This window comes from Aspergillus saccharolyticus (genome assembly GCF_003184585.1).
Source record: "Aspergillus saccharolyticus JOP 1030-1 unplaced genomic scaffold BP01scaffold_10, whole genome shotgun sequence".
Classification (NCBI taxonomy): domain Eukaryota; kingdom Fungi; phylum Ascomycota; class Eurotiomycetes; order Eurotiales; family Aspergillaceae; genus Aspergillus; species Aspergillus saccharolyticus.
Genome location: NW_020290620.1, coordinates 304,973 through 327,726, shown reverse-complemented (window position 1 = coordinate 327,726; position 22,754 = coordinate 304,973). Strand labels below are relative to the sequence as shown.

The 22,754-nt window shown below is 60.5% G+C and overlaps 7 protein-coding genes across 7 annotated transcripts; 4 read left to right on the top strand and 3 right to left on the bottom strand.

Annotated features, from left to right (window-relative positions):
- Positions 1-389: 389 nt before the first annotated feature.
- On the top strand, positions 390-5,462 carry BP01DRAFT_355510 (fatty acid synthase subunit alpha). The gene is made up of 2 exons (XM_025574707.1): positions 390-919; positions 981-5,462. The coding sequence occupies exons 1-2, from the start codon at positions 499-501 to the stop codon at positions 5,309-5,311; spliced, it is 4,752 nt and encodes a 1,583-aa protein (XP_025432482.1). The 5' UTR covers positions 390-498; the 3' UTR covers positions 5,312-5,462.
- Positions 5,463-5,512: 50 nt separating this feature from the next.
- Positions 5,513-7,407, bottom strand: BP01DRAFT_316468 (uncharacterized protein). The gene is made up of 3 exons (XM_025572587.1): positions 7,048-7,407; positions 5,970-6,987; positions 5,513-5,910 (listed from the first exon to the last, which is right to left on the bottom strand). Exons 1-3 carry the CDS (start codon positions 7,208-7,210, stop codon positions 5,898-5,900), a joined length of 1,194 nt encoding a protein of 397 aa, XP_025432481.1. The 5' UTR covers positions 7,211-7,407; the 3' UTR covers positions 5,513-5,897.
- A 751-nt stretch (positions 7,408-8,158) lies between these two features.
- On the top strand, positions 8,159-9,747 carry BP01DRAFT_422477 (RTA1 domain-containing protein). Its single transcript, XM_025579574.1, has 2 exons — positions 8,159-8,424; positions 8,479-9,747. The coding sequence occupies exons 1-2, from the start codon at positions 8,206-8,208 to the stop codon at positions 9,439-9,441; spliced, it is 1,182 nt and encodes a 393-aa protein (XP_025432480.1). The 5' UTR covers positions 8,159-8,205; the 3' UTR covers positions 9,442-9,747.
- A 156-nt stretch (positions 9,748-9,903) lies between these two features.
- BP01DRAFT_422476 (branched-chain amino-acid transaminase) lies at positions 9,904-11,366 on the bottom strand. Its single transcript, XM_025579573.1, has 5 exons — positions 11,282-11,366; positions 11,194-11,226; positions 10,997-11,137; positions 10,308-10,933; positions 9,904-10,246 (listed from the first exon to the last, which is right to left on the bottom strand). Exons 1-5 carry the CDS (start codon positions 11,316-11,318, stop codon positions 9,944-9,946), a joined length of 1,140 nt encoding a protein of 379 aa, XP_025432479.1. The 5' UTR covers positions 11,319-11,366; the 3' UTR covers positions 9,904-9,943.
- Positions 11,367-12,229: 863 nt separating this feature from the next.
- Positions 12,230-13,495, top strand: BP01DRAFT_355506 (uncharacterized protein). Its single transcript, XM_025574706.1, has 3 exons — positions 12,230-12,737; positions 12,849-13,080; positions 13,136-13,495. Exons 1-3 carry the CDS (start codon positions 12,604-12,606, stop codon positions 13,214-13,216), a joined length of 447 nt encoding a protein of 148 aa, XP_025432478.1. The 5' UTR covers positions 12,230-12,603; the 3' UTR covers positions 13,217-13,495.
- Positions 13,496-13,673: 178 nt separating this feature from the next.
- BP01DRAFT_337890 (acyl-CoA thioesterase) lies at positions 13,674-14,859 on the bottom strand (the record flags this gene model as incomplete). Its single annotated transcript, XM_025573304.1, has 2 exons — positions 14,469-14,859; positions 13,674-14,408 (listed from the first exon to the last, which is right to left on the bottom strand). Exons 1-2 carry the CDS (start codon positions 14,610-14,612, stop codon positions 13,674-13,676), a joined length of 879 nt encoding a protein of 292 aa, XP_025432477.1. The 5' UTR covers positions 14,613-14,859.
- Positions 14,860-15,704: 845 nt separating this feature from the next.
- On the top strand, positions 15,705-22,497 carry BP01DRAFT_316459 (fatty acid synthase beta subunit). The gene is made up of 3 exons (XM_025572586.1): positions 15,705-21,731; positions 21,795-21,910; positions 21,981-22,497. The coding sequence occupies exons 1-3, from the start codon at positions 15,848-15,850 to the stop codon at positions 22,413-22,415; spliced, it is 6,435 nt and encodes a 2,144-aa protein (XP_025432476.1). The 5' UTR covers positions 15,705-15,847; the 3' UTR covers positions 22,416-22,497.
- Positions 22,498-22,754: the final 257 nt, after the last annotated feature.

The following is a 22,754-nucleotide window of genomic DNA, read 5'->3' as shown; positions in this document are numbered from 1 at the left end:
AGCGCTGTTCATGCCAGGAATAGGAAGCTTAGAAGGAAGCAAGGCGATTATCCGAAAAAAGACGCCATTCCCGTTGTGTTCTGCAAGTATAACAGCAGAGACGAACGTCTGGCAGACCAATGTCCAAAGCGTCTTCCATGCTTCTGGGAATCACCAGAAACCAAGCAGTATCGCTGTTGCGCATCGTGGGGAATTCAGCGTCATGGCCGTTGTGGACTACGATGATGCCCAGCGGAAGCTGGCTTATACTTTGCTTTTGGAGCTGATGTCGTGCGTTATTCCTCCCTGCTGCCCTTCCTTGCCTTGTGTTGTGTCCGAGAGGAAACGATCGACCATGGTGTTCCTGGCTTCTTGCTGACCCGGAGGCGCGTATGTACTACATCCGATAGATATCAGTTTGCCTCCCCTGTACGATGGATTGAAACACAAGATGTGGTGCTCAGCCAGTACCGGGCCGAACGCATCGTGGAGATCGGCCCGGCGGCGACACTGACCAACATGATGGCACAGACCGTCAAATCCAAGTTCTTGCACAGTGATCGAGCTTCCCTTCTGAAAAGGCAGCTCTTAGCCTCGGAAAAGCAAGGGAAGGAGATCTACTATGAATATGACGGTCCGGTGGCGGCGACGGCGGCGACGGCGACGGCAGCTCCCGTTTCCGCAACCACCACAACTAATCAGAACAAGGCCTTGACGCCTGAGGCTCCCACCCCTGCTGGTGCGGCACCTGCCTCGATGCCTCAGGCTGCCACACCCGCTACAGCCCCGGTGCCTGAGGCCAAAGCCCCGGCATCGGCGACTGTCATCGACGATCAACCAGCCCGTGCCTTTGAAGTCATTCGCACTCTCTTGTCCCGAGTACTCAAGATCGCCGTCACCGATATCGTCGGCACTCAGAGTATCAAGTCTTTGGCCGGTGGTAAGTCCCTACCGTTTCTCTTCCATCGTATGCTATCCCTCTGACATCTGATTCTCCCAAGGACGTTCGACTCTGGAAAATGAGATTATCGGCGATCTCAACAGTGAGTTCGGCACTCTGCCTGATCGCGCCGAAGACCTCACGGTTGCCGACCTTGGCGATGCCCTCCAGAAGACATTCACCGGCCAGATGCGCAAGGTCATGCTGAAGATGCTGCACGCCATGTTTGCTTCCAAGATGCCCGGCCAATTCACAGTGGCGACCACCAGAGCATACCTCCAGTCGCGCTGGGGTCTCGGGTCCGGCCGACAGGATTCGATCCTGTTGTTAGCAATCGCACAACAACCGGCCAGCAGGATCAGCGAGGAGCCCGAGGCCAAGAGCTTCTTCGATGGGCTGGTGCAGGTTTATGCCACGGAGCACGGTTTAACGCTGGGAGGAAACACGGGTGGCGGGGCGGAAGAGGCAGCGGGCGGCCATTCAATGATGCTAGATCAGAAAACGCTGGAAGCTTTAACCGGCGGGCAGCAGGAGTTGTCCAAGGCGCTGTTGAAGCTCTATGCCAAGCATCTTGATGTCGACTTGGACCAAGATCGGCGCGCGTTGGATGAATTGCAGGTGACGGTGGAAAAGGATCTGCGGGCAGCGCTGGACCAGATTCATCAGGAGCTGGGCGAGGATTTCACCTCCGGCGTGCAACCACAGTTCAGCGCGAAGAAGGCCAGACGCTTCGATAGCGCCTGGAGCTGGGCGCTGCAGGACTTGTTGCATCTGTACTATGAAGTGTCAAGGACGGGCGGCGAGGATGTCGATCTGCAGCTGGCGACGCAGCGCTGCGAGCACATTCAGGATGCGGCAGACCCCCGGCTGTTGGACGTGCTTCAACATATCGTCGGGGAATTCACCGAGCAGCCCTTGCTCTCATCGGTCTTTACCCAGCTGGCGGAGCGGTGCCGCGAGTCGCTGCATGCCGGTCCCAAGTATCGAGCTCGACCCGATGGTCGCGGTCCCTGCACCACAATCAGTGCTGCAGGGGAAATCTCCTATACTGAGCAGGAACGCCCCGTGCCAACGCCGCTCGCCGATCTAGTGTATCTTCCCGGCACCAAATCTCCGCAGGAGCCGTATCTGCACCTGAAGGAGCGCACTGGTTCCTCCTGGAAATACAGCCCCGACCTCACGGAGCAGTACCGCGCCGTGCTCGAGCAGGCCACGACCACCGGTGAGTCTTTCGTGGGCCGTGCGGTGCTTATTACCGGCGCCGGGGTGGGATCCATCGCGGCGGAAGTCCTCAAAGGCTTACTCGCCGGCGGTGCTCGCGTGATCGTAACCACCAGTCGCTTCTCCCCCAGCGTGGTCCGCAAGTACCAGGATCTGTATACCCGGTTCGGTGCCCGCGAATCCGAGCTGGTCGTCGTGCCTTTCAATCAAGCCAGCGCGCAGGACATCGCCGCGCTGGTCGACTACATCTACGACTCCCAGGGTCTCCATTGGGATCTCGACCACATCCTGCCCTTCGCCGCGATCCCCGAGAACGGCCGAACCATCGAGAAGATTGACCCGCACGCCGAGCTCGCCCATCGAACCATGATGACCAACACCCTGCGTCTTTTGGGTGCGGTCAAATCCCGCAAAGAGGCACAAGACTCGCACACGCGGCCCACCCAGGTGATTCTCCCTCTCTCTCCCAACCACGGCATCTTCGGCGGAGACGGCCTGTACAGTGAGTCCAAACTGGGGCTCGAAACGCTCTTCAACCGCTGGCACTCGGAGGACTGGTCGGACTACCTGTCGGTGTGTGGGGCGGTAATCGGCTGGACTCGGGGGACGGGCCTCATGAGCGGCAATAATCTGGTCGCCGAGGGAATCGAGCGCCTAGGGTGTCGAACGTTCTCCCAGCAAGAGATGGCGCAGTGCCTCCTCTGCCTGATGTTCAACCCCATCTGCAGCCTCTGCGAGGAAGGACCCCTGTACGCCGACCTGGCCGGTCGAATGGGCGCGGTGAAAGACCTCCGACAGAAGGTGCAAGAATTACGCACGGAGATCAACGAGACGGCGCAGACGCGCAGAGCCCTCCTGGAGGAGTTGGACATGGAAGCCCAATGCTCTTCAGACGTGCCAAGCGCGCCCACTGCTGTCTCCGAGACCATCGCCCCTACCCCCACGCCCAAGGCTCACGTCCGCATCGACTTCCCCGAGGTTCCCGACTACGATCGTGACATCAGGCCGCTCACGGCCGACTTGCAAGGCATGGTCGACCTCGAGCGCGTGGTGGTTGTGACCGGCTTCGCGGAACTCGGCCCGTGGGGCAACGCCCGCACCCGCTGGGAAATGGAAGCCTACGGCGAGCTCTCGCTCGAAGGCTGCGTCGAGATGGCCTGGCTGATGGGGCTCATCCGCTACGAAAATGGTACCACCCCCGGTTGGGTTGATGCCAAGACGAATGAACCAGTCCTCGACCACCAGATCAAGCAGAAGTACGAAGAGCATATCCTGGCGCACTCGGGAATTCGTCTCATTGAGCCGGATCTCTTCGGGGGTTACGACCCGGAGCGCAAGCAGATGCTGCACGAGGTGCTCATTCAGGAGGACCTCCCGCCGTTGGAAGTGCCCGAGGCCACTGCGCAGCAACTCAAGCTGGAACACGGGGACAAGGTGCATATCGCTCTCGAACCAGGCACTGACCAGTACCGTGCCGTCTTGAAGAAAGGTGCCAAGCTGCTGGTGCCCAAGGCGATGCGGTTCGACCGCTTGGTGGCTGGGCAGATCCCCACCGGTTGGGACGCGAAGAAGTACGGCATATCGGACGATCTGATCTCCCAGGTCGACCCGGTCGCCCTCTACACGTTGGTCTGCTCGATTGAGTCGCTGCTCTCGTCCGGAATCACCGATCCCTATGAGATCTACCGTTATATCCATATCTCGGAGGCAGGAAACTGCATCGGCTCCGGTATCGGTGGGTTCAACTCCCTCCAGCAGATGTATCGCGCCCGGTACCAGGAGAAAGACGTGCAGAAAGATATTCTGCAGGAGTCGTTTGTCAACACGATCGGCGCCTGGGTGAATATGCTGCTCATGTCGTCTGCCGGTCCGATGCGCACGCCTGTCGGCGCCTGCGCGACATCTATCGAGTCGGTCGAGCTCGGCTATGACACCATTCTCAGTGGTAAAGCGCAGTTTTGCTTTGTCGGCGGTGGCGATGACTTCGGTGAAGAGCTCTCGTATGAATTCGCCAATATGAAAGCGACCTCCAACGCGGTGGACGAGTTTGAGCAAGGTCGCGACGCGTCGGAGATGTCCCGGCCTGCTGCCAGCACGCGCAACGGCTTCATGGAGTCGCACGGCTGCGGGATTCAGATTCTCACCACTGCCAAGCTCGCCCTGGAGATGGGCCTGCCCGTCCGCGGCGTGATCGCCTTCGTCGAGACCTCGAGTGACAAAGCCAGCCGCTCGGTGCCTGCTCCCGGCAAGGGGATTCTCTCCAAGGCGCGTGAGGCGCGCACGCCCTCTCGCATCGCCTCGCCGTTACTCAAGGTCGCCAACCGGCGCAAGCGGCTCACCTTCCGCAAGAAGCAGATTGAGTTCGCGCGCGAGACCGCCCTCGAGGAACTGCAGCTCGAGGTCGCCGCCCTGGACGCCTCGGATGATGTGGAGGCGTACGTCCGCGAGCGCACTGCCCAGATCGAGGCGGAAGCCCGCAAGGAGCTCAAGAACGCGCGATACCACCTGGGCAATGCCTTTTGGGCGGATGATCCGACCATCGCGCCGCTCCGTGGCGCCCTGGCGGTCTGGGGTCTGGGCATCGATGATCTCGACGTCGCCTCCTTCCACGGGACGTCGACCAAGCTCAACGAGAAGAACGAGTGCAGTGTCATCCAGAAGCAACTCTCGCATCTCGGGCGCACCCGGGGCAACGTCATCCTCGGCGTCTTCCAGAAATACCTGACCGGTCACCCGAAAGGCGCGGCGGGCGCGTGGATGTTGAACGGCGCACTGCAGATTCTCGACACGGGAATTGTGCCCGGGAATCGCAATCTGGATAACGTCGACCGTGAGCTGCAGCAGAACGAACAGATCGCCTTCCTGAATCGGTCGCTGGACACCACCGGCCCTACCGGCATCCGCGCCATCAGTGTAACCTCTTTTGGATTCGGACAGAAGGGGGCCCAGACGATCGTCGTGCATCCCAAATACCTCTTCGCCACCCTGGAGCAGGCGGAGTATCACGAGTACGCGAGCAAGCGTGCGCAGCGGCAGAAGAAGGCGGATGCGTTCTTTTATCGGGGGTTGGCGGCCAACAGTCTCTTCGAACTGAAGACTGCCACGCCCTGGGCGCCGCAGAAGGAGTTGGAGACCCTCTTGGATCCCACGGTGCGATTTTCTTCGGGGTGACCGCCGGTGGAGCTGTGATGAATGCGCGGACTGGGAGTTTGGGGTTGGTTTGGTTTTGTTTGATTTGCCGATGTTCACTCCGGCTCACGTTCCTTTGCTGTCATATAGATATATATTGACTCTGCGGGCAAAATGTTCCGGGTTTACTTAGTATGTTTTAAGACGCTTATTGGAAAGTTCTGTCCATCATTTTCCGTGTTTCGTATGTCTCCTTCTCTGAACTCTCTGCATAATGATTATTGTATGTAGAGGTAGACGCCAACGTGGTTTTAGATAGCCCTAAAGCAGATTGACACTGTTTCGAAGAGAATCTGTCAACACCCCTCCACTGCCTTTAGCATTCGACCACGTCCCACCCTGTTTACCTCCCAGTGCAGGCCAGTATAATCACCAGTACAGAGTGGGAGTCACTGGACACATGCTATACAGTACGAAGTTTGATGACATCCGATTCTCACTAGCGAAAGCATACCGTGAGATGAGGCTATGATGATTGATCTTATTATTTTATTAAATCCTGCTTGACTGGGACGCCCCTCTACAACTCTCCATCTGCTGCGATGCTGAGTGTTGCGTCTCTCTCACCTTATACTCGATAACTAGGAAAATACGGTGAGTTCAACCCTTCTTTCCCCAACGCCAGGGGAGAGGAACTTACCTCCACGGATGCTCCACCACTCCATACTGAATCTCCTCAATCCACGTCTTCAGCTTCAAACTCACCGGACCGGCTTCTTCACCCTCGCGCAGTCCACAATCAATCGTCTGATCCTTCCACTGAATCGACCGGACTGGAGTGACGACCACCGCCGTCCCGGCCCCAAACACCTCCAACAATCGGCCCTCCCGCGACGCCGCTGCCAAACTCTTCATTGTAATGCGCGCCTCCCTCACCTCCACGCCCTCCCCCGCCAGCCTCTCCTGGGCCAACTCCAGAATACTCCTCCTCGTCACTCCGGGCAGAATCGTCCCATCCAAGGGGGGCGTCACCAACTCCCTCCGACCCGTTTCGGGATTCCGCCACACCACAAAGATATTCATCGTCCCCGCCTCCGTCACATACTCCTCCTCCCCTCCTTCTGTCTTCTCCCCCAACAGCCACAGATTCTGCTCCAACCCTTGAGCCACCGCTGCCTCCTGCGGCACAATCCCCGGCGCATAATTGCCCCCGACCTTGAACTCGCCCACCCCGCCGGGCCAGGCCCGCACCGGGTGGCGGGTGGCCAGCAACTGCACTGCGCGCACTTGGCCGTGCTGAAAATAATTCCCCATCGGACTGGCAATCACGTACAGCAGGGCCGATTGCGGACGGTATACACTGATACTCGCCTCCGTACTGATCAGGGTGGGCCGGAGGTAGAGGGAGTAGCCCGGACGGGCGGGGATGAACCGCTTCTCGAGATCCACGTACTGCGCGAGCAGGGCGAGGAGCTGGCCTTCGTGGAAGGTGGGCAGGGCGAGGCGGGCGGCGGAGCGGTTGAGGCGCTGCAGGTTGAGGGCGGGGCGGAAGAGGCGCGCGTGGCCCTCGCGGTCTTTGTAGGCTTTCATGCCTTCAAAACAGGTGAAGGCATAGTGGAGGACGCTGGCGGCGGGGGAGAGCGGGAGGGGGCCGAAGGGGGTGATGGCCGGGGTGGTCCAGCCCGCTTGGGCGGTCCAGGGAAAGGTGAGGATGTGGTCTGTTCTCCTGCGTCTGTCTTAGTTAGAACTTTTGCGCTAGGGACAGGATGGTTGTTGACCTGTGAAGGACCGGCCGAATTGGAGGTCGCCGGCATCGGGCAGGGGAGTCGGCGTTGGCGTCTTCTGGATGCGGAGGGTCTGCGAGGACGAGTGGCGGATGGAGGAGGGGGAGCCCGTGCGAATCGGGTGGATCGGGCGGGCCAGGCGGGGGAGATGCGCCATTGCAATTATATATTATATGTACTAGTTAGTATAGTATATAGCGAACACTAACACTACCCTGGAGGACTCGTATCCCGCCCAACACTTGCCGATCATGCTGCTTAAGTAGACCGTATACTCCGTACTCCGTATTGCTGGTGATGCTGGAGTTGGGGGCGGTCGCCGTTACAAACGGTCAGCAATCTGATCGACCCGGCCATCTACTCCAGAGTAAGCGCTGAAGGATGCAGCCTGGCCACATGGAGGATGAAGGATGCAGGATGCAGGATGAAGGATGATGACTAAGGAAGTAGCGGCTTCAGCCGCACACACCTGTCAGTGGCACTAGTGCAATAGTGCTTGTGCAGCAGTGATGTGTGGATGTGCTATTTTTACTGGGCATTCCTGCCTGCCGGACAATACGAGGTCGAGGCTTTACTACAGGAGGTTAAATAAGCATCAGGGTTTTGTATAGTCTGATTGGCTGGCTCGGTAACGCTAGAGCGGATCCGGTTAGCGACGGACCCCGGCCGCCCAGACCGAGCCACGGGCGATGACCGAGTCTATCTGTGACTAAGCCTGAAAGAGTCTAGTGGAACCGAGGCAACCAATCACCTTCCGCCCCCGCCCAGCGAAGCCTTGCCCGCCCGCCATCGCACCCAAACCCACACGCGCATCCGCATCCCTCAAAATCTGACTAGTATCAGGATACTATCCAACCCTGGTGGTGCGTGGTCTGCCGATTGCAGCAGCCTTGCTCGTCTGGAATGGTGCTGCCTGACTGGGCCCAGATTCGAAACGCCCGTCAGGGGCTAGTCGCGGCGATCTCCAACAATATCACGATCCCTGGATGGCCATCGACCGGCCCTGAGATGCAGCTTCCGGTTATGTTTCTGCCTGACATCGCCTCTTCGTTGGATATATAGGGTTGCGTGCTCTCTCTCTCTCTCTCTCTCTCTCTCTCGCTCTCAGCATTCCCGTTTTTTTCCTCCCCCAACCTCCACCCCTCGCCCACGATGAGTGCCACCACTACGGCTGCCACGGCGACCACCGCCACCAGCTCCAGCACCGCAACCTGCGTGACCGTCACCCCGGATAAGAATGGCTATGTGCCGCCGGGAGCCTGCGGGAACATCGACATGTACGAGGCGAGCTTCCCGGCGGCCGTCTTGTTCTGTGTCTTGTTCGGCCTGACCACCTCCGTCCACATTTTGCAGGCCTTTATGTTCAAGAAGGCAAGTCCCGACCCAGGCGACATACATTTATGCACCAACTAACTATGGACACAGCGCTACGCCTGGGTCGTTATTATGGGCGCACTCTGGGAACTGATCGCCTCCATTATGGCTGCCCTCTTTGCCAAGCACCAAAGCTCAGACGCCTACGCGACGCCCCACACGATCTTCTTCCTGCTCGCTCCGATCTGGATCAACGCCTTCCTGTACATGACGCTGGGGCGGCTGATCTACTTCTTCCTCCCGGACGGCCGACTGGGCGGGGTCTCCGCCAAACGGTTCGGACAGATTTTCGTCTGGCTGGACATCATCTCCTTCATCGTGCAGCTGGTGGGCGCAGGGTTCACCACCTCGACCGACGCCTCCACCTCCACCACGATGATGGGAGTGCACATCTACATGGGCGGAATCGGGCTGCAGGAGTTCTTCATTCTGATCTTCACGGGATTTTTCATCCACCTGCAGCGCACGATGACCGAGATGGAACGGACGGGCCAGCTGGACGCGGAGAAGCTGGCGCGGGGCAGCGGCCGTCACTGGCGCTGGCTGTTCTACGCCATCTACGCCGCGTTGTTCCTCATCACCGTGCGCATTGTCTTCCGGCTGGCGCAGTACGCGCAGGGCACCGATCCCAACAACCCCGTGCTGACCCACGAGTGGTACGAGTATGTCTGGGATGCCCTGCCGATGTTCTTTGCCCTGGTGATTCTGAATGTCATGCACCCCGGTCGTGTCCTGCAGGGCCCGGACAGCGAGTTCCCCCGCGTCAGTCGTCGCGAGAAGAAGCGGGCGAAGCGCGAGAAGAAGCAGGCGAAGCTGGCGGAGAAGGAGGCCCGCAAGGACCGCAAGCGCCACCGCAAGCATGGCAGCGTCGCCTTTGATCTGCTGGATGCCCAGGAGCGCGGCAAAACCCCGCGGGGGTATGAGGCGGGCTACGAGGGGGAATATAATGCTGGGGCCACCGCCATGCCCGCCAGTACTTGGTATGATCAGCAGGGGAATGAGGTTCGACGGTGATTGTGCGGAAGGAAAACTATTCTGATGTGTTATGATTGTGATCGTGTTTTGGAAGGTCTACTTTGCTGTTTAATCCGGTTTTTTCTTTTTTTTTTCTCCTTTGTGACTGTTGGTAGAAACGGTCTACTGCTTCAAGATTCTGCGAAAGATACATCATCCCGATATCCGGCGGGCTGCAATTCATGGTGAATGGCGTGTTGGAGGTTTATTTTGTCTGGGTCTGGGGTTTTCTTCGGTGAATATTCCTGCCTGCTGGCACTGCACATAGTTGATATATCTCTATTATTTATTTGTTTACTTCCAGTGTCTCCGACTCTGAATAATCCTTCTTACCTCTGCTGTAGGCTTTGTGATAGACAAGTCCAACCTGTCTTGTGGCCTACCAGTCCAACTCGCCTGGAACATGTTGTATCCATGCTTGATCGTGCGGGATAGAAGATTAAGTGAACGGGGGACTTTGAACGGTAGACAAATGAATTGCTAAATCAACGCTAAGTGCAATCTAGTTGACAGACACCGTCTCACCCTGTGACTCCTTCGCCCTCTCTGCCACTGACGGAGTCTGTTCTCTGGCCGCTGGATTGACGACTGGTCCCAACCAGCCAAAGGGATCCGCCGCATCGCCCTTCTGGATGGCCTTCAGCTTGGTGGACAGCTTCTCGCAGACACTACCCGGCGTGTCGCTGGTCTGGTAGTGGAAGACCTGGTTTCTGGAGCGGTGGGTGATGGAGCGAATGGAGGTGATCATCGCCGCCGTACCGACAGCCAGCACCTCGTCAAAGAAGGCCAGCTCATCGAAGGGGATCTATATCACCGCATCAGCCTCACACACCCTTACAGATGTCTCAACGGAAGGGTGAACTCACCGGCCGCACCTCGACCTTCCACCCCAAATGCCTCGCCAGCTCCACCACACTCATACTCGTCACACTCTTGATCACACATTGACTATTGGGCACCACCACGGTATACGCTTCCGGCGTCTCCCCATACTTGATCCCCACAAACCCGGAGGTACTGAACTCATCGATTTCACTCCGCGTCTTGCTATCCAAGTGCAGAGTAATCCCAAACCCTTCCTTCCGCGCCTTATCACTCCACTTCAACACCGGGGCGTAATTCCCGCCGACCTTCACATTCCCAACGCCCACCGGGGCCGCGCGGTCCAGCTCCTCCAGCACGACCGCATCGACGGGCAGGGTGCCGTGGTAGGCGCAGAAGGGCATAGCGTAAACGCAGAACTTGTACTGCATGCCCGCCGCGACGGGCATCCACCCCCCGGACCCGAACGCCAGCGGCCGGATGTACAGCGCCGCCTCGGTGGCGTGCGGGGGCACGAACTCGCTGTTGCGCGCGACGGCGAGGTTAACCGCCTCCTGGAACACGGCGGCGGGAATGGCGGGGATGGCGACGGCCTCGCAGGAGCGTTGCATGCGGCGGGCGTGTTCGCTGGGACGGAAGACTTGAATCTCATTGGTTTTGGTGCGGTAGGCTGGGGGGTTGCATGAGTGAGTTCCTCATTCCAACACTGATCAAGGCCGGGGATGGAGGGTACCTTTCATTCCCTCAAACACCTGTTGGCCGTAATTCAGGCCCGGCGCCAGCCCGTGGACGCGCAGGTACTGGTCTTCCACGAAGATTGGGGCGGACCATGTTCCGGTTTGGTAGTCGAAGTCACTTTCTACGTGTCCGTTGACTGCAGTATATGAGTATGGATGGTGTGGATATAGGGAGGAAGGGGGAGGGGGTTACCGTCTAAGAAGGAGACGCCGACTTTCTCCCATTCTGTCTCCGGGTTAGCCCATTGCACAGTCCGAAACCAGGTTGTCTCGAGGCCTACCGATGTTGTCGCGGGGCTCAGCGGGAAAGGTAGACATGGTGGTTGATTGCGCTGCAGGGGAGAGAGTATACTGTAGGAGTTGATCGGGCATCTACCACGCAGCTTACAAAACATCACTTTTATACATTACTTTTATAGCCACGTATAACTTCCTGGCCACTCCTAATCGTCTCCCTCAGGAACTACCACCGCACTGGCAAGCCCCCGTCAATCCAAGCAATTCACTGCACGCATCGTCATGCGTGTCGCAGGATCCCATCTTCGTCGACGCTAGGGTTGGGGGCCTTTTTTTCTTGGTGTCGCAGATCCACGCTCCGCCGCAGTCTTCTCCACGTGCGAGATTAATTTATTTGTGATGGCTCCATCGGCCTGACCCACTGGACACGAGGTGGAAGATCCCACATGGCGCAGACAGAAAATAATAAATTAAACACACGTATTGTCTGCAGAGATCGCCGGGAGAATACCGTATTTTATTTTTCCGTAACACGGCAGGATCTAATCTCCCGCGTGCAGCGACCAAGCCTTGGTTGGCCCGTGACGATTGAGCCTCATGGGCTTCCCGGAGATTTTTGGCATGCTTGGCTCGCAGGCTGGTTGGTTGGAGGATGACTTACGGTAGCATCATCAGAAGGATGGGGTGGATGCGTTGGATCCCCCCTTGGATTCCCCCTTGGATGCCCCCCAGGTTGGTCTCGGCCTATGGGGGCGGTTAGGGCTGGGATGGTAACGATGATACATACCATGCCGGTATCGTCCATACCGTATACCTGCCATACACTAGGGTAAGGAAATATGATACAGCAGGGGTTCCATCCCCGTCACGATACAACCCACGGCAAATACCGCTCCTGCAGCGCAGCGGCGTATCCTGCAACATAAGCACTAATATCGTTAGAATCAATCTTCTTCGTACGTAACTTCACCATCGCACGCAAGCCCTGCATGCAGCCTCCAGAATCCTGGGACCATCCGGCCGAGTCAGCACTAACCGGCGGGATTCGCATCGCGGTGTGGTATCCTGGTCTGCGTCGAGGTTCTGGAAAATCCCCGAAATTGCCAATCCTGCAGGAAGGGAGGCAGCGCATCCATCGAGTCTTACGATGGGGCTCGGCCCCAGGGTGGCAGACAGGAAGACGCCAGTGGTGAGTGCAGACGTGAGAAGCGACTGGCAGCGTAAAAATGCTTCAACGTGTCTGTCGGCTTTGTCATCTATCTATATATTGCCCCCTGCTCTGCGCGCTCCACTTCGCGCAACCAGTAGAACGTGATCCAGCACAGCAACCAGACCGCACCCACTGCACATACATTGTTCCTTAACAATGCTCAACCGAACCACGACCATCCCCGCCGCCCTGCTCTCCATCGGTCGCCGGCGGATCGGCGGCTCCATTGTCGGCCGAAGACAGCCGAGTCGCTTCCTCGCGACGACGGGGGGATCGCCCCTGCAAGAGTAGTATGTCTGCCTGCCTGTCTCCCTGTTCCCCACCTTTTACTGCCTGTGTGTCTGTGTGCGTCGATCTGGTGATCCTATCCGATACCTAACGAGTTGATCTTGGTGTTGCAGCTTCGTGGTCGTCTTCAACAAGAAGAACGCAGTCGGGGCGGCCCCGCCGTCGCCCTCCATCCAGTTCCAGAACCCGGATATCGTCCTCACCTTCGCGGGGGATATGTTGGCGTCGCCGGCTCCGGTCTCGGAGGCGGATCCCGTGGGGACCCTGGGCGCGTGCTTTGCGTGTCAGGCGCCAAGTGAGGAGAGTGTGTTGCAGGCAATTCAGGCGCATGAGAATGCGGTCAAGGTGGGTGAGATCCGACGGGGAGTGGTGTCAGGAGCGTGGCTAATGGGGGTTCTAGGGCTTGTGGGATGTTGAGTCGGTGGAGATATCGGCGTTGGAGACGATTCACACGGGGGACTTTGAGCGGGAGAGGCAATAGATGATTTGGGGGGTGGGAATGAGGGCTTTGGTGTGGTGTTGCTGGCTTCTGGGTGCAATGATGAGGAGCAAGGGCTTTGGTTATGGTACTGGTGTTGGTTTGTAGGACTTACGTGGGAGCAGGGTTTTTAGTAGCGGAGGTTTGGAGCATCTGAACTGTGTTATACTCTATCTTGAAGTTTTCTGGTGTTCATTCTTGGTATGAAGTATAGATCTGATCCTTATGAGGTAGCCCTAACTGATGCACCCCCCCTAGAGACGTCTGATATCGAGCTGGAAACCGCGCCAGAGATACAAGATAATGCCAACGACAGACTGAGGACTCTTCTCCGCAACACACCATGATACACTGCGTTGACACGCCCGAATTGTCGATATCTATTTCTATTCACTCTCAACCTAAGCATAGCTCCGTTACGCATTCTCATACCTAACCACCACTTCCTACACCCTCTGGATCAAAAGTCCGCATATCTCCCCAAGACCCCCACCTCCCCAAGTCTCGTCATCACAGGCAGACCCTCCAGCCCTGAAAACCCCCCGGCAATGGCCAACCCCTTGCGGTTCTCCGCTTCGAACTCCTCCCTCCCCCAACCCACCACCTCTTTCTGCTCGCCCCCTGAGGGGAGCAACCGACACTCCTGAAGCACCCCCTCAGGCTTGACCGTCACCCGCCCCTCCTTGAAGACATACCGCGCCAACCCCGTGGCCAACACCACTTTCTTATCCAGCTCGCCCGGCAGGGTCCCATCCCGCGCCACCGCCCCCTTCTTCACAAAGTAGCTCACCACATACACCCACTTCTCATCCCAGGCCAGCACCCGCGACCAGATCTCATACCGCTGCAAGGGCTTGATCTCGCGGTGGAAGAGACACGCGACGCCGCCCATGGCCATCATCAGCGGTTTGTTTCGGCCGGGGGTGGTGCTCCCGGGGGTCGACCGCGGCATGCAACTGCCCGCCAAGACGTGCTTGAACTGCGCCATCATGAGCTGCGTGCGGTTGATGTCCAGATCCGCAAAGAAGGTGCTGTTGGATTTGTGCAGGTTGTAGTCGCATTCGATGACCGGATTGCTGCACTCGGTGACCAGGTAGCTGTACACGCGGGGGCGGCCGTGGGCGTCCGTCAGTGGGAGGGGTTGACGGCTACGTTTGAAGAGGAGTTCGGTGATGAGCCCTTTGAAGAGACGGTACTACAGGAGGATGTGTTAGTGGGTGTGTGTGTGCATGAAAAAGTGGGAGGGAGCACGGACGTGCCAGACGCCGGGAAGTCCCTTCGCGTTCGAGTAGAGAAACAGGATCCCCGCGCCGACGAGCACCCGGTTGAGGGTGAGGGCGTCTCCGGCGGCGCGGAGGAGGGTTTCGAGGTCGTTGAGCGAGGTTGGGAGGTGGGACATGGTGGTGGTGGTGGTGGTGGTTGGAGAGGGGAGAGGTTGATGGCCGGACTTTGAGGTTGGAAGAATTGCACCACGCAGGACGATACAGTGAGAGAACGACAAACACACGACAAAGCACGAGAGAATGAGGGCAAACAGACAAACTAGACCCGACAAAAGAAGAGCATAGCCCACAGGCAAACAGCCACGCCGGTCGAAGGACGAGGAAACAATTCCTCTGCTCGCGTCAGCGCACTGCTCTGCAGCGGCATTGGCAAGATCGATAGTGGTTAGCCTCCGAGGAGCAGGATCTCCACTAAACTGGCGTGTGCTGCATGGTGGCTGAGCCCTGATTCTCAGCCTGATGACTGATGCATGATGAATAAAATTAGCGGCTGCAGGATTCTCGGTGTGGGGTTGATGGATGGTAAATTGTAAGTTGGTCTCGTATGAGGTGTAAGAGTATTCGGTATTATGATACAACTGTAAGATACCCGGTATGTATGAACGTTTTACAGCAATCGGTAACGATGTAAGATGGTAAGTATCGTAAATTAGGGCTACGCGACCACCAGTCCTAACTCTCTTCCAACGACGTTGCCATCAGCCAACGAGACTCCGGCCAGCTTCCTGCCAGCTTCCTGCCAGCTTCCTGGAGGATCATGGCGGAGGCGGCGGACGCCCGAATACGCCCGGTGTCTCAGCTCGCCGGCTACGGTGATCCCCGTGTGCTCTAACCCACCTGCTCGCAAGGCTCTAGATCTTGCGGCGAGACGAGGAAAGGAGCCAAAGATGGCGAGAGGGAGGCAGCAGACCCAACATCGTATTCCGGTTGGTGGGTCGTCGGATGCAGTGACGGCTTCGAGGTGACATGGCGCCAGAGGCACCGTGCAGCTGGCGGTTCCCAGAATCCTCGACGTCTCCACCCTTCAGGACGGCGTTCACAGATGATGACATTCTTTTTGGGGGCCGCAAGGCGTGCCAGCGATGGCGGCTGGTTCTCCGATCCCCGACGGTGAACTCCTTCCACGTGGGCCGCCTGCCAGTGCGAATCCTCGTCTGTATATCATCCCGCGAGGTGCAGCTCGCTTTCTGCCTCTCAGACTTGTCGTGGGCGTGAGTTTGAGCTGCGCTGGGCTGGCATCTGCACTCCGACACTGCACCTTTACTGCCACCAGCTCTCGTCTGTCTCTTTGTCTGTATACCCCTCCTCCGTTTCTTTGTCTCTCACTTTCCACGCCTTGTGTTTCCTGTATATGAGTCTCCCGTCTGTGGTGCCCATTCAGTCGGTCCTGCTCCACACTCTCCTTGGCTTTTGCATTTCCTTTGCGTTCTCTCTTTGGCACACCATGCCTCATCACATGCGGCCCTCGATCGACCTGCCGGCCCCGACGCTGGCGGTGCCGCGCAGAATGAAGTCCAACCCCGTCTTGACCGGCAGCCGGAGCTCCTCGGCCTCGTCGGAGGATCTCTTCTCCCCGGTGCTGGAGTTGGATACCCCGATGACCGAATACCCCCTGGGATCCCCCTCCCCCATGTCCTATCCCCGGGAGGATATCGAGATTGCCTTCCTCCGCACCCAAGCCGCCCTCAAGAAGTCCTCCCTCCTCAATGACCGCTTTGCCTCGACGCTGGACCACCTCAGCGCGCGGCCCCTCGACGAGCACGCGCTCACGGAGCAAGTCCGGAGCCTGGCCGCCTTCGTGCGCGAGGTCCTCGACAGTGTCGACCAGGTGCATGAGGACGGCCCGCAAGACATCCTCAAGAAGTCCCTGCGCGTCTTCCAGAAGCATCTCTTCCAGGATGAAGAGATCCACAGTGTCCTCGCCGCCCTGCCGCTGGAGACCGAGGAGCGGTTCCAGATCCTCCGGACCTACCACCAAGCCCTCAGTGTGACGCAGTTGGTCTCCCCCAAGTGGAGCAGCAGTCTGCTGACCGATGCGCTCACTCGACGTGCCACCCTCGTTACCGTCTTCAACGGGCAGGGGGTGGAGGGCTACTTCGACGAACTGCAGCATCTCTACGACACCTACCCCGGCCAGCTGGCGGAGCCCTTGGTCACCCTGAGCAAGCAGCTGAAGGGGCTGGCGGCCGACCCCCGCGCCCACGGCATGTACCCCCAGGGGCTGGATGTCCTCGCCTGGCTGGAGCAGCCCGAGACGCGTCCGTCGGCCGACTACCTCCTCGCGGCCCCCGTCAGCCAGCCCTTGATCGGCCTGGTGCAGCTGCTCAACTACTACATCACCTGCAAGATCCTCCACAAGACCCCCGGCGAGTTGGCGCGCCACCTCAGCGGCGCCGCGGGCCACTCGCAGGGCATCGTGGTGGCCGCCCTCCTGGCCACCGTCGTCTCATGGCCGAGCTTCTTCGACGCCGCACGCACGGCCCTGCAGGTGCTGTTCTGGATTGGATGTCGGGCCCAACAGTGCTACCCCCCGAGCTCCATCCCCCCGGCCCTGGTCGACGCCTCCGAGCGGCTGAGCCCGATGTTGAGCATCAAGGGGGCCACCCGCGAGCAGCTGCTGCAGCATCTGGCCGAGCATAACAAATACCTCCCCCCCACGCAGCAGGCCGCGCTGGCCTTGCTCAACGGCCGCCACCAATTCGTCGTCGCCGGCGACCCCCTTTCCCTCTACGCCTTCGCCAACAAGGTGCGCAGCGCCTCCAACCCCTCCGGCGCCGCTGCCTCCCCCCCCTCTGCCCGCGTGCCCTTCAGCCAGCGCCCCCCGGTCATCACGGCGCGCTTCCTCCCCATCTCCGTCCCCTTCCACACCCGGCTGCTCGACGAGGCGGCCGCCCAGATCCTTGAGGACCTCCAGGCGCTGCACATCCCCGGCACGAGTCTGCTCTTCCCGGTCCTCCGCACGGACAACGGGGCCGACCTGCGCGAGTACGACAACCTGATCCCCGAGCTGGTGCACATGGTGGTCTGCGGGGTGGTCGACTGGGAGAAGGCCACGCGGTTTCCCTCGGCGACGCACTTCCTGGACTTCGGCCCCGGCCGCGAGACCGGAATCGGGGCCTTTCTGGCCTCCGCCAAAGCCGGCACGGCGGCGCGCATCCTGCTGGCCACCACCCTGAGCGGGCCCAGCAAGGCCCTGGGCTACATGCCCGAGCTCGTCCGCCGCAAGCGCGCCCCCGTCTACAACGCCAGCTGGGAACAGGCCTTTGCCCCACGGTTGGTGCGGGTGGGGGAGGAGATCCTGCTCGACACGCGGTTCTCGCGCCTGTTAGGGCTGCCCCCGGTCATGGTGGCCGGCATGACCCCCACCACCGTCGCCCCGGACTTCGTCGCCGCGGTGATGAACGCCAACTACCACGTCGAATTCGCCGGCGGCGGCTACCACAGCGCGGACCAGATGCGCGCCGCCCTGACCCAGCTGGTCGAGGCCATCCCCGCCGGCCGCGGCATCACCTGCAACCTCATCTACGCCAACCCGCGCGCGATGGGCTGGCAGATCGCCCTGCTGGCCCAGCTGCGCCGCGAGGGCGTCCCCATCACCGGGCTGACGATCGGGGCGGGCGTCCCCTCGACCGAGATCGCCAGCGAGTACATCCGCGACCTCCGTCTCGCCCACATCGCCTTCAAGCCCGGCAGCAAGGAGGCGGTCGACCGTGTCCTGCTCATCGCCGCCGCCAACCCCCGCGTCCCCGTCCTGCTGCAGTGGACCGGGGGCCGTGGCGGCGGCCACCACTCCTACGAGGACTTCCACGAGCCCATCCTCGACCGCTACGCGCAGATCCGCGCCTACCCCAACCTCATCCTCGTCGCGGGCAGCGGGTTCGGCGGGGCGGAGGACACCTACCCCTACCTGACGGGGGCGTGGAGCACGGCGCTGGGCTACGCGGCGATGCCGTTTGATGCGATCCTCGTGGGCAGCCGCGTGATGACGGCCCGCGAGGCGCGCACCAGCCCCGCGGTCAAGCAGGCGATTGTGGCGACCCCCGGCGTGCCCGACGCGCAGTGGGAGGAGACCTACCGGGGCGCCGCGGGGGGCGTCATCACGGTGCAGTCGGAGATGGGCGAGCCGATCCACAAGCTGGCGACGCGCGGCGTGCGCCTGTGGGCGGAGCTGGACCGCGAGGTCTTCTCGCTGCCCCCGGCGCAACGAGTCGCGGAGCTGCAGAAGCGCAAGGCGAGCCTCATCCGTCGGCTCAACGCCGACTACGCCAAGGTCTGGTTCGGGGTCGACCGCGACGGCCAGCCCGTGGACATCGCCGAGATGACCTACGCCGAGGTGCTGCAGCGCGCGGTGGATCTGCTCTACCTGACCCCCCAGCAGGCGTGGATCGACCCCTCGTATCGCGCCTTCGTGGCCGCCTGGGTGCGGTGCGTCGAGAGCCGCATGAGCGCCTCCCAGCCCCGGCCGCGCGCGGTGCTGCAGGACGAGCGGCAGCTGGAGCGGCCGCAGGCCTTCCTGGAGGAGTTTCTGGCGGCGTATCCCCGCGCGCGCGAGGATGTGATCGTCCGGGATGATGAGAATCAGCTGGCGATGCTGTACAAGCAGCCGGGCCGCAAGCCGCTGCCCTTTATCATTGCGCTGGACGAGTCGTTCGAGTACTGGTTCAAGAAGGACTCGCTGTGGCAGTCGGAGCGGCTGGAGGCGGTGGTGGATCAGGATGTTGGCCGGATTTGCGTCCTGCATGGCCCTGTCGCGGCGCAGTACACCACCGTGGCCGATGAGCCGGTCCAGCAGATCCTCGATGCCATCCACAAGCCGCACGTGCAGACGCTGCTGCAGCAGGACTACGCGGGCAGCGAGGAGAGGGTGCCCGCGGTGGAGTATCTGTACTCGGCCGGGGCGTCGCCCTCGCCCTCGTTGGGGATGGCGGAGGAGGTGCCCTATGTCCATCACAGTCGGTCCTACGACCCGCCGACGCTGGCCTACGACCTGGACGCACACGCCGACGCCGACTCCCTGCCCAGCGAGGAGCAGTGGTTGGCCTTGCTGGGCGGGACGAAGCCCTCGTGGCGCCAGGCGCTGCTCACGCTGAACGAGCTCGTGCAGGGCAAGGCGCTGGCGACCAACCCGGTCAAGGGGCTGTTCGCCCCGCGCCCGGGCCTCAGTGTGCGCATCTTGCACCCGGACCGGCCGGAGCAGACGGTGATTCTGATGCGGCAGAGCACGAAGACCCAGGAGCCCGACGAGGCCACGGTGGAGATCCGCGCCCTGTCCGCCACGGATCTGATGCTCACCCTGCGGGCCCCCGTCGCCGGGGGGCCCCTCCCCGTGGATCTCGTCTTTTACTTCACCTACGAGCCCACGTGTGGCCGTCACCCCATCCACGAGGTGATGGAGACGCGCAACCAGCGCATCAGTCGCTTCTACGAGCAGCTCTGGGTGGGCGACGAGCAGCAACCGCAGCACCAGCAGCAGCATTCGGGCGAGGAGAGCGTGCTGGTGACGCGCGAGGCGATTCGGGAGTTCACCACGGCCATCGACAACCGCAATAGTGCATACAGCGGCAAGTCCAAGGCCAAGGTGCTGGCCCCGCTGGACCTGGCGATGGTGGTGGCGTGGAAGCCCCTGATGCGCTGTCTCTTCACGGACGAGGCGGTCCGGGGGGATCTCCTGCAGCTGCTGCACTTGAAGAACGATTTCGAGGTGCTGGACGAGGCCCGCCCCATCCGCGAGGGGGATCGACTCACCTCCACGGCGGAGATCGAGTCCATCCGCATTCGTCCGGAGTCGGGCAAGGTGGTTCGCGTGCGCGCGACGATCGCCCGCCAGGGCACCCCGATCATCACGGTGGCCAGCGAGTTCATCCTGCAGGGACGGTACGAGGACTACCACCACACGGTGGAGAAGGAGAAGACCGAGGAGGTGTACAAGCTGCCGCTGCAGTCGCGCCGGGAGGTGATGCTGCTGGCCTCGAAGCCCTGGTTCCAGCTCGCGGCCGGCGCCCGCCTCGACGACCATCTGCACGAGGAGCTGACCTTCCGTCTGCGCAGCTCGTATCGCTTCCGCGATGCCAGCGCCTACAGCGAGATCGAGACCCGCGGGACGGTCAGCTGCACCGTCGGCACCGGCGAGGTGACCATCGGCACGGTGGCCTTCAAGAGCCACTCGCACTTCAAGAACCCGGTGCTGGACTTCCTGCAGCGCCGCGGCCAGGTGGCGACGGAGGTCAAGCCCTTCCCCACGGCCGTCCCGCTGGCGACGGACCTGCCCCTCGTCATGCCGCACTCCAGCACCGCGTATGCCGCCGCCTCGGGCGACAGCAACCCCATCCACCTGTCGCGGGCCTTCGCGCGGTACGCGGGCCACGAGGGCCGGGTGGTGCACGGGATGCAGACCAGCGGGCTCGTACGGGGGCTGGTCGAGCTGCACGCGGCGGAGAACGATCCGACGCGGATGAAGAGCTGGTCGGCCTCGTTCAAGGGCAAGGTGACCCCCGGGGAGACGCTGCTGGTGGAGCTGCAGCACACGGGGATGCACCGCGGCCGGCTGCTGGTCGTCGCCAGCGCGCGGTCCGCCGCGTCCGGGGTCGAGGTCTTCCGGGCGACGGCCGAGGTGGCGCAGAAGCCCGGGGCGTATCTGTTCACGGGCCAGGGGAGTCAGAAGCCCGGGATGGGGATGGATCTGTACGAGACGAGCGCGGCGGCGCGCCATGTCTGGGACACGGCCGAGCGGTTCTTTGTGAACACGTATGGGGTCTCGATCCTGGAGATTGTGCGCCACAACCCCAAGGAGTACACGGTGCACTTCGGGGGCCGTCGGGGCAAGGCGATCAGGGATAACTACATTGCGCTGGACTTCGAGGTCGTCAATGACCAGGGGGCGATCGAGTCGGTGCGCGCCTTCAAGGAGATCACCCCGACCACCCGCTCCTTCACCTACACCTCGACGGGGGGGTTGCTGCATGAGACGATCTTCACGCAGCCCTCGCTGGTGCTCATGGAGCTGGCGCGCATTGAAGACATGCGGGAACGGGGGTTGATCAACGAGGACAGCTGCTATGCGGGCCACTCGCTGGGCGAGTACTCGGCACTGGCGGCCATGGGGGAGATCTTCACCTTCGAGGGGGTGACAGCAACCGTCTTCTATCGGGGGTTGACGATGCAGAAGTCCATCGAGTTGGATCACTCCGGCCGGGACTATTCCATGGTGGCTGCGAACCCGAGTCGGGTGTCAAAGAGTATGTGTGCCCTGGTCTGGTGTCGATTGCACGAAACCCTCCAGTACTAATCCATAGACGCAGATCTCAAAGAATCCGATCTCTGCGACATCGTCAAGGCCGTCGAATCCGCCACCGGAGGACTGTGCGAGATTGTCAACTTCAACGTGAAGTCCACGCAATATGTCTGTGCTGGTGATGTACGTGCCCTAACCCCCTGACCCCCGTGGGTCAAGCCCCCAGAGACAGGACTAACCCTTTCACCAACAGCTCCGAAGTTTGGACTGCCTCGCAGGCGTCATCGACCACCTCGTCGCCCACCCTAAGCTTCTCACCTCCATGGAAGCCCTCAAGGCCGCCATCCCCGACATCGTGCGGGACTGCCTCGCGCACACCGACACCAAACCGACCCCGTTGGAGCTGCAGCGCGCAAAGGCCACCATCCCCTTGAAAGTCAACGTCCCCTTCCACAGCAGTCTGCTTCGTCCGGGGGTCGACACCTTCCGTCGCAGTCTCTGCAAGGCCATCCCCGAGCACATGGTGCGGCCGGAGAAGCTGATCGGGAAGTACATTCCGAACCTCACGGCCCGGCCGTTTGAGTTGAGTAAGAGTTATTTCGAGCAGGTGCTGGAGATCTCGGGCAGTCCGCGGGTGAGGGAGATCTTGGAGAATTGGGAGCAGGTGGCGCCTGTTGCGGTTTGTTGATGTGAAAATGTGTTGGCTGGTTTTGTTTCGTTGTTTTCGATTGGATGTTTGCTGTAGATAATCCTCTTTTCTCTTATTTGATATAATCACACCAATAGTTTTTGAATTGGCTATGACACCAGATGGGTTGTGTTTTGCAGCTATGGAGTCCGTAGAGAAAGCCATTCAGGACCGTATATCACCGAGACGTGGACACACCCGATCCCCTACCCCCACAACACATGCAAAGCTAACTCGGACGTCCAATGATACCAAAAGGAGACTCCAATGGTAGTAACTCTTGCTTAATCTGCGGCAAAAGGATTTTCTGAGTCCAATCCCTGGCGCGCTGTCTCCGCG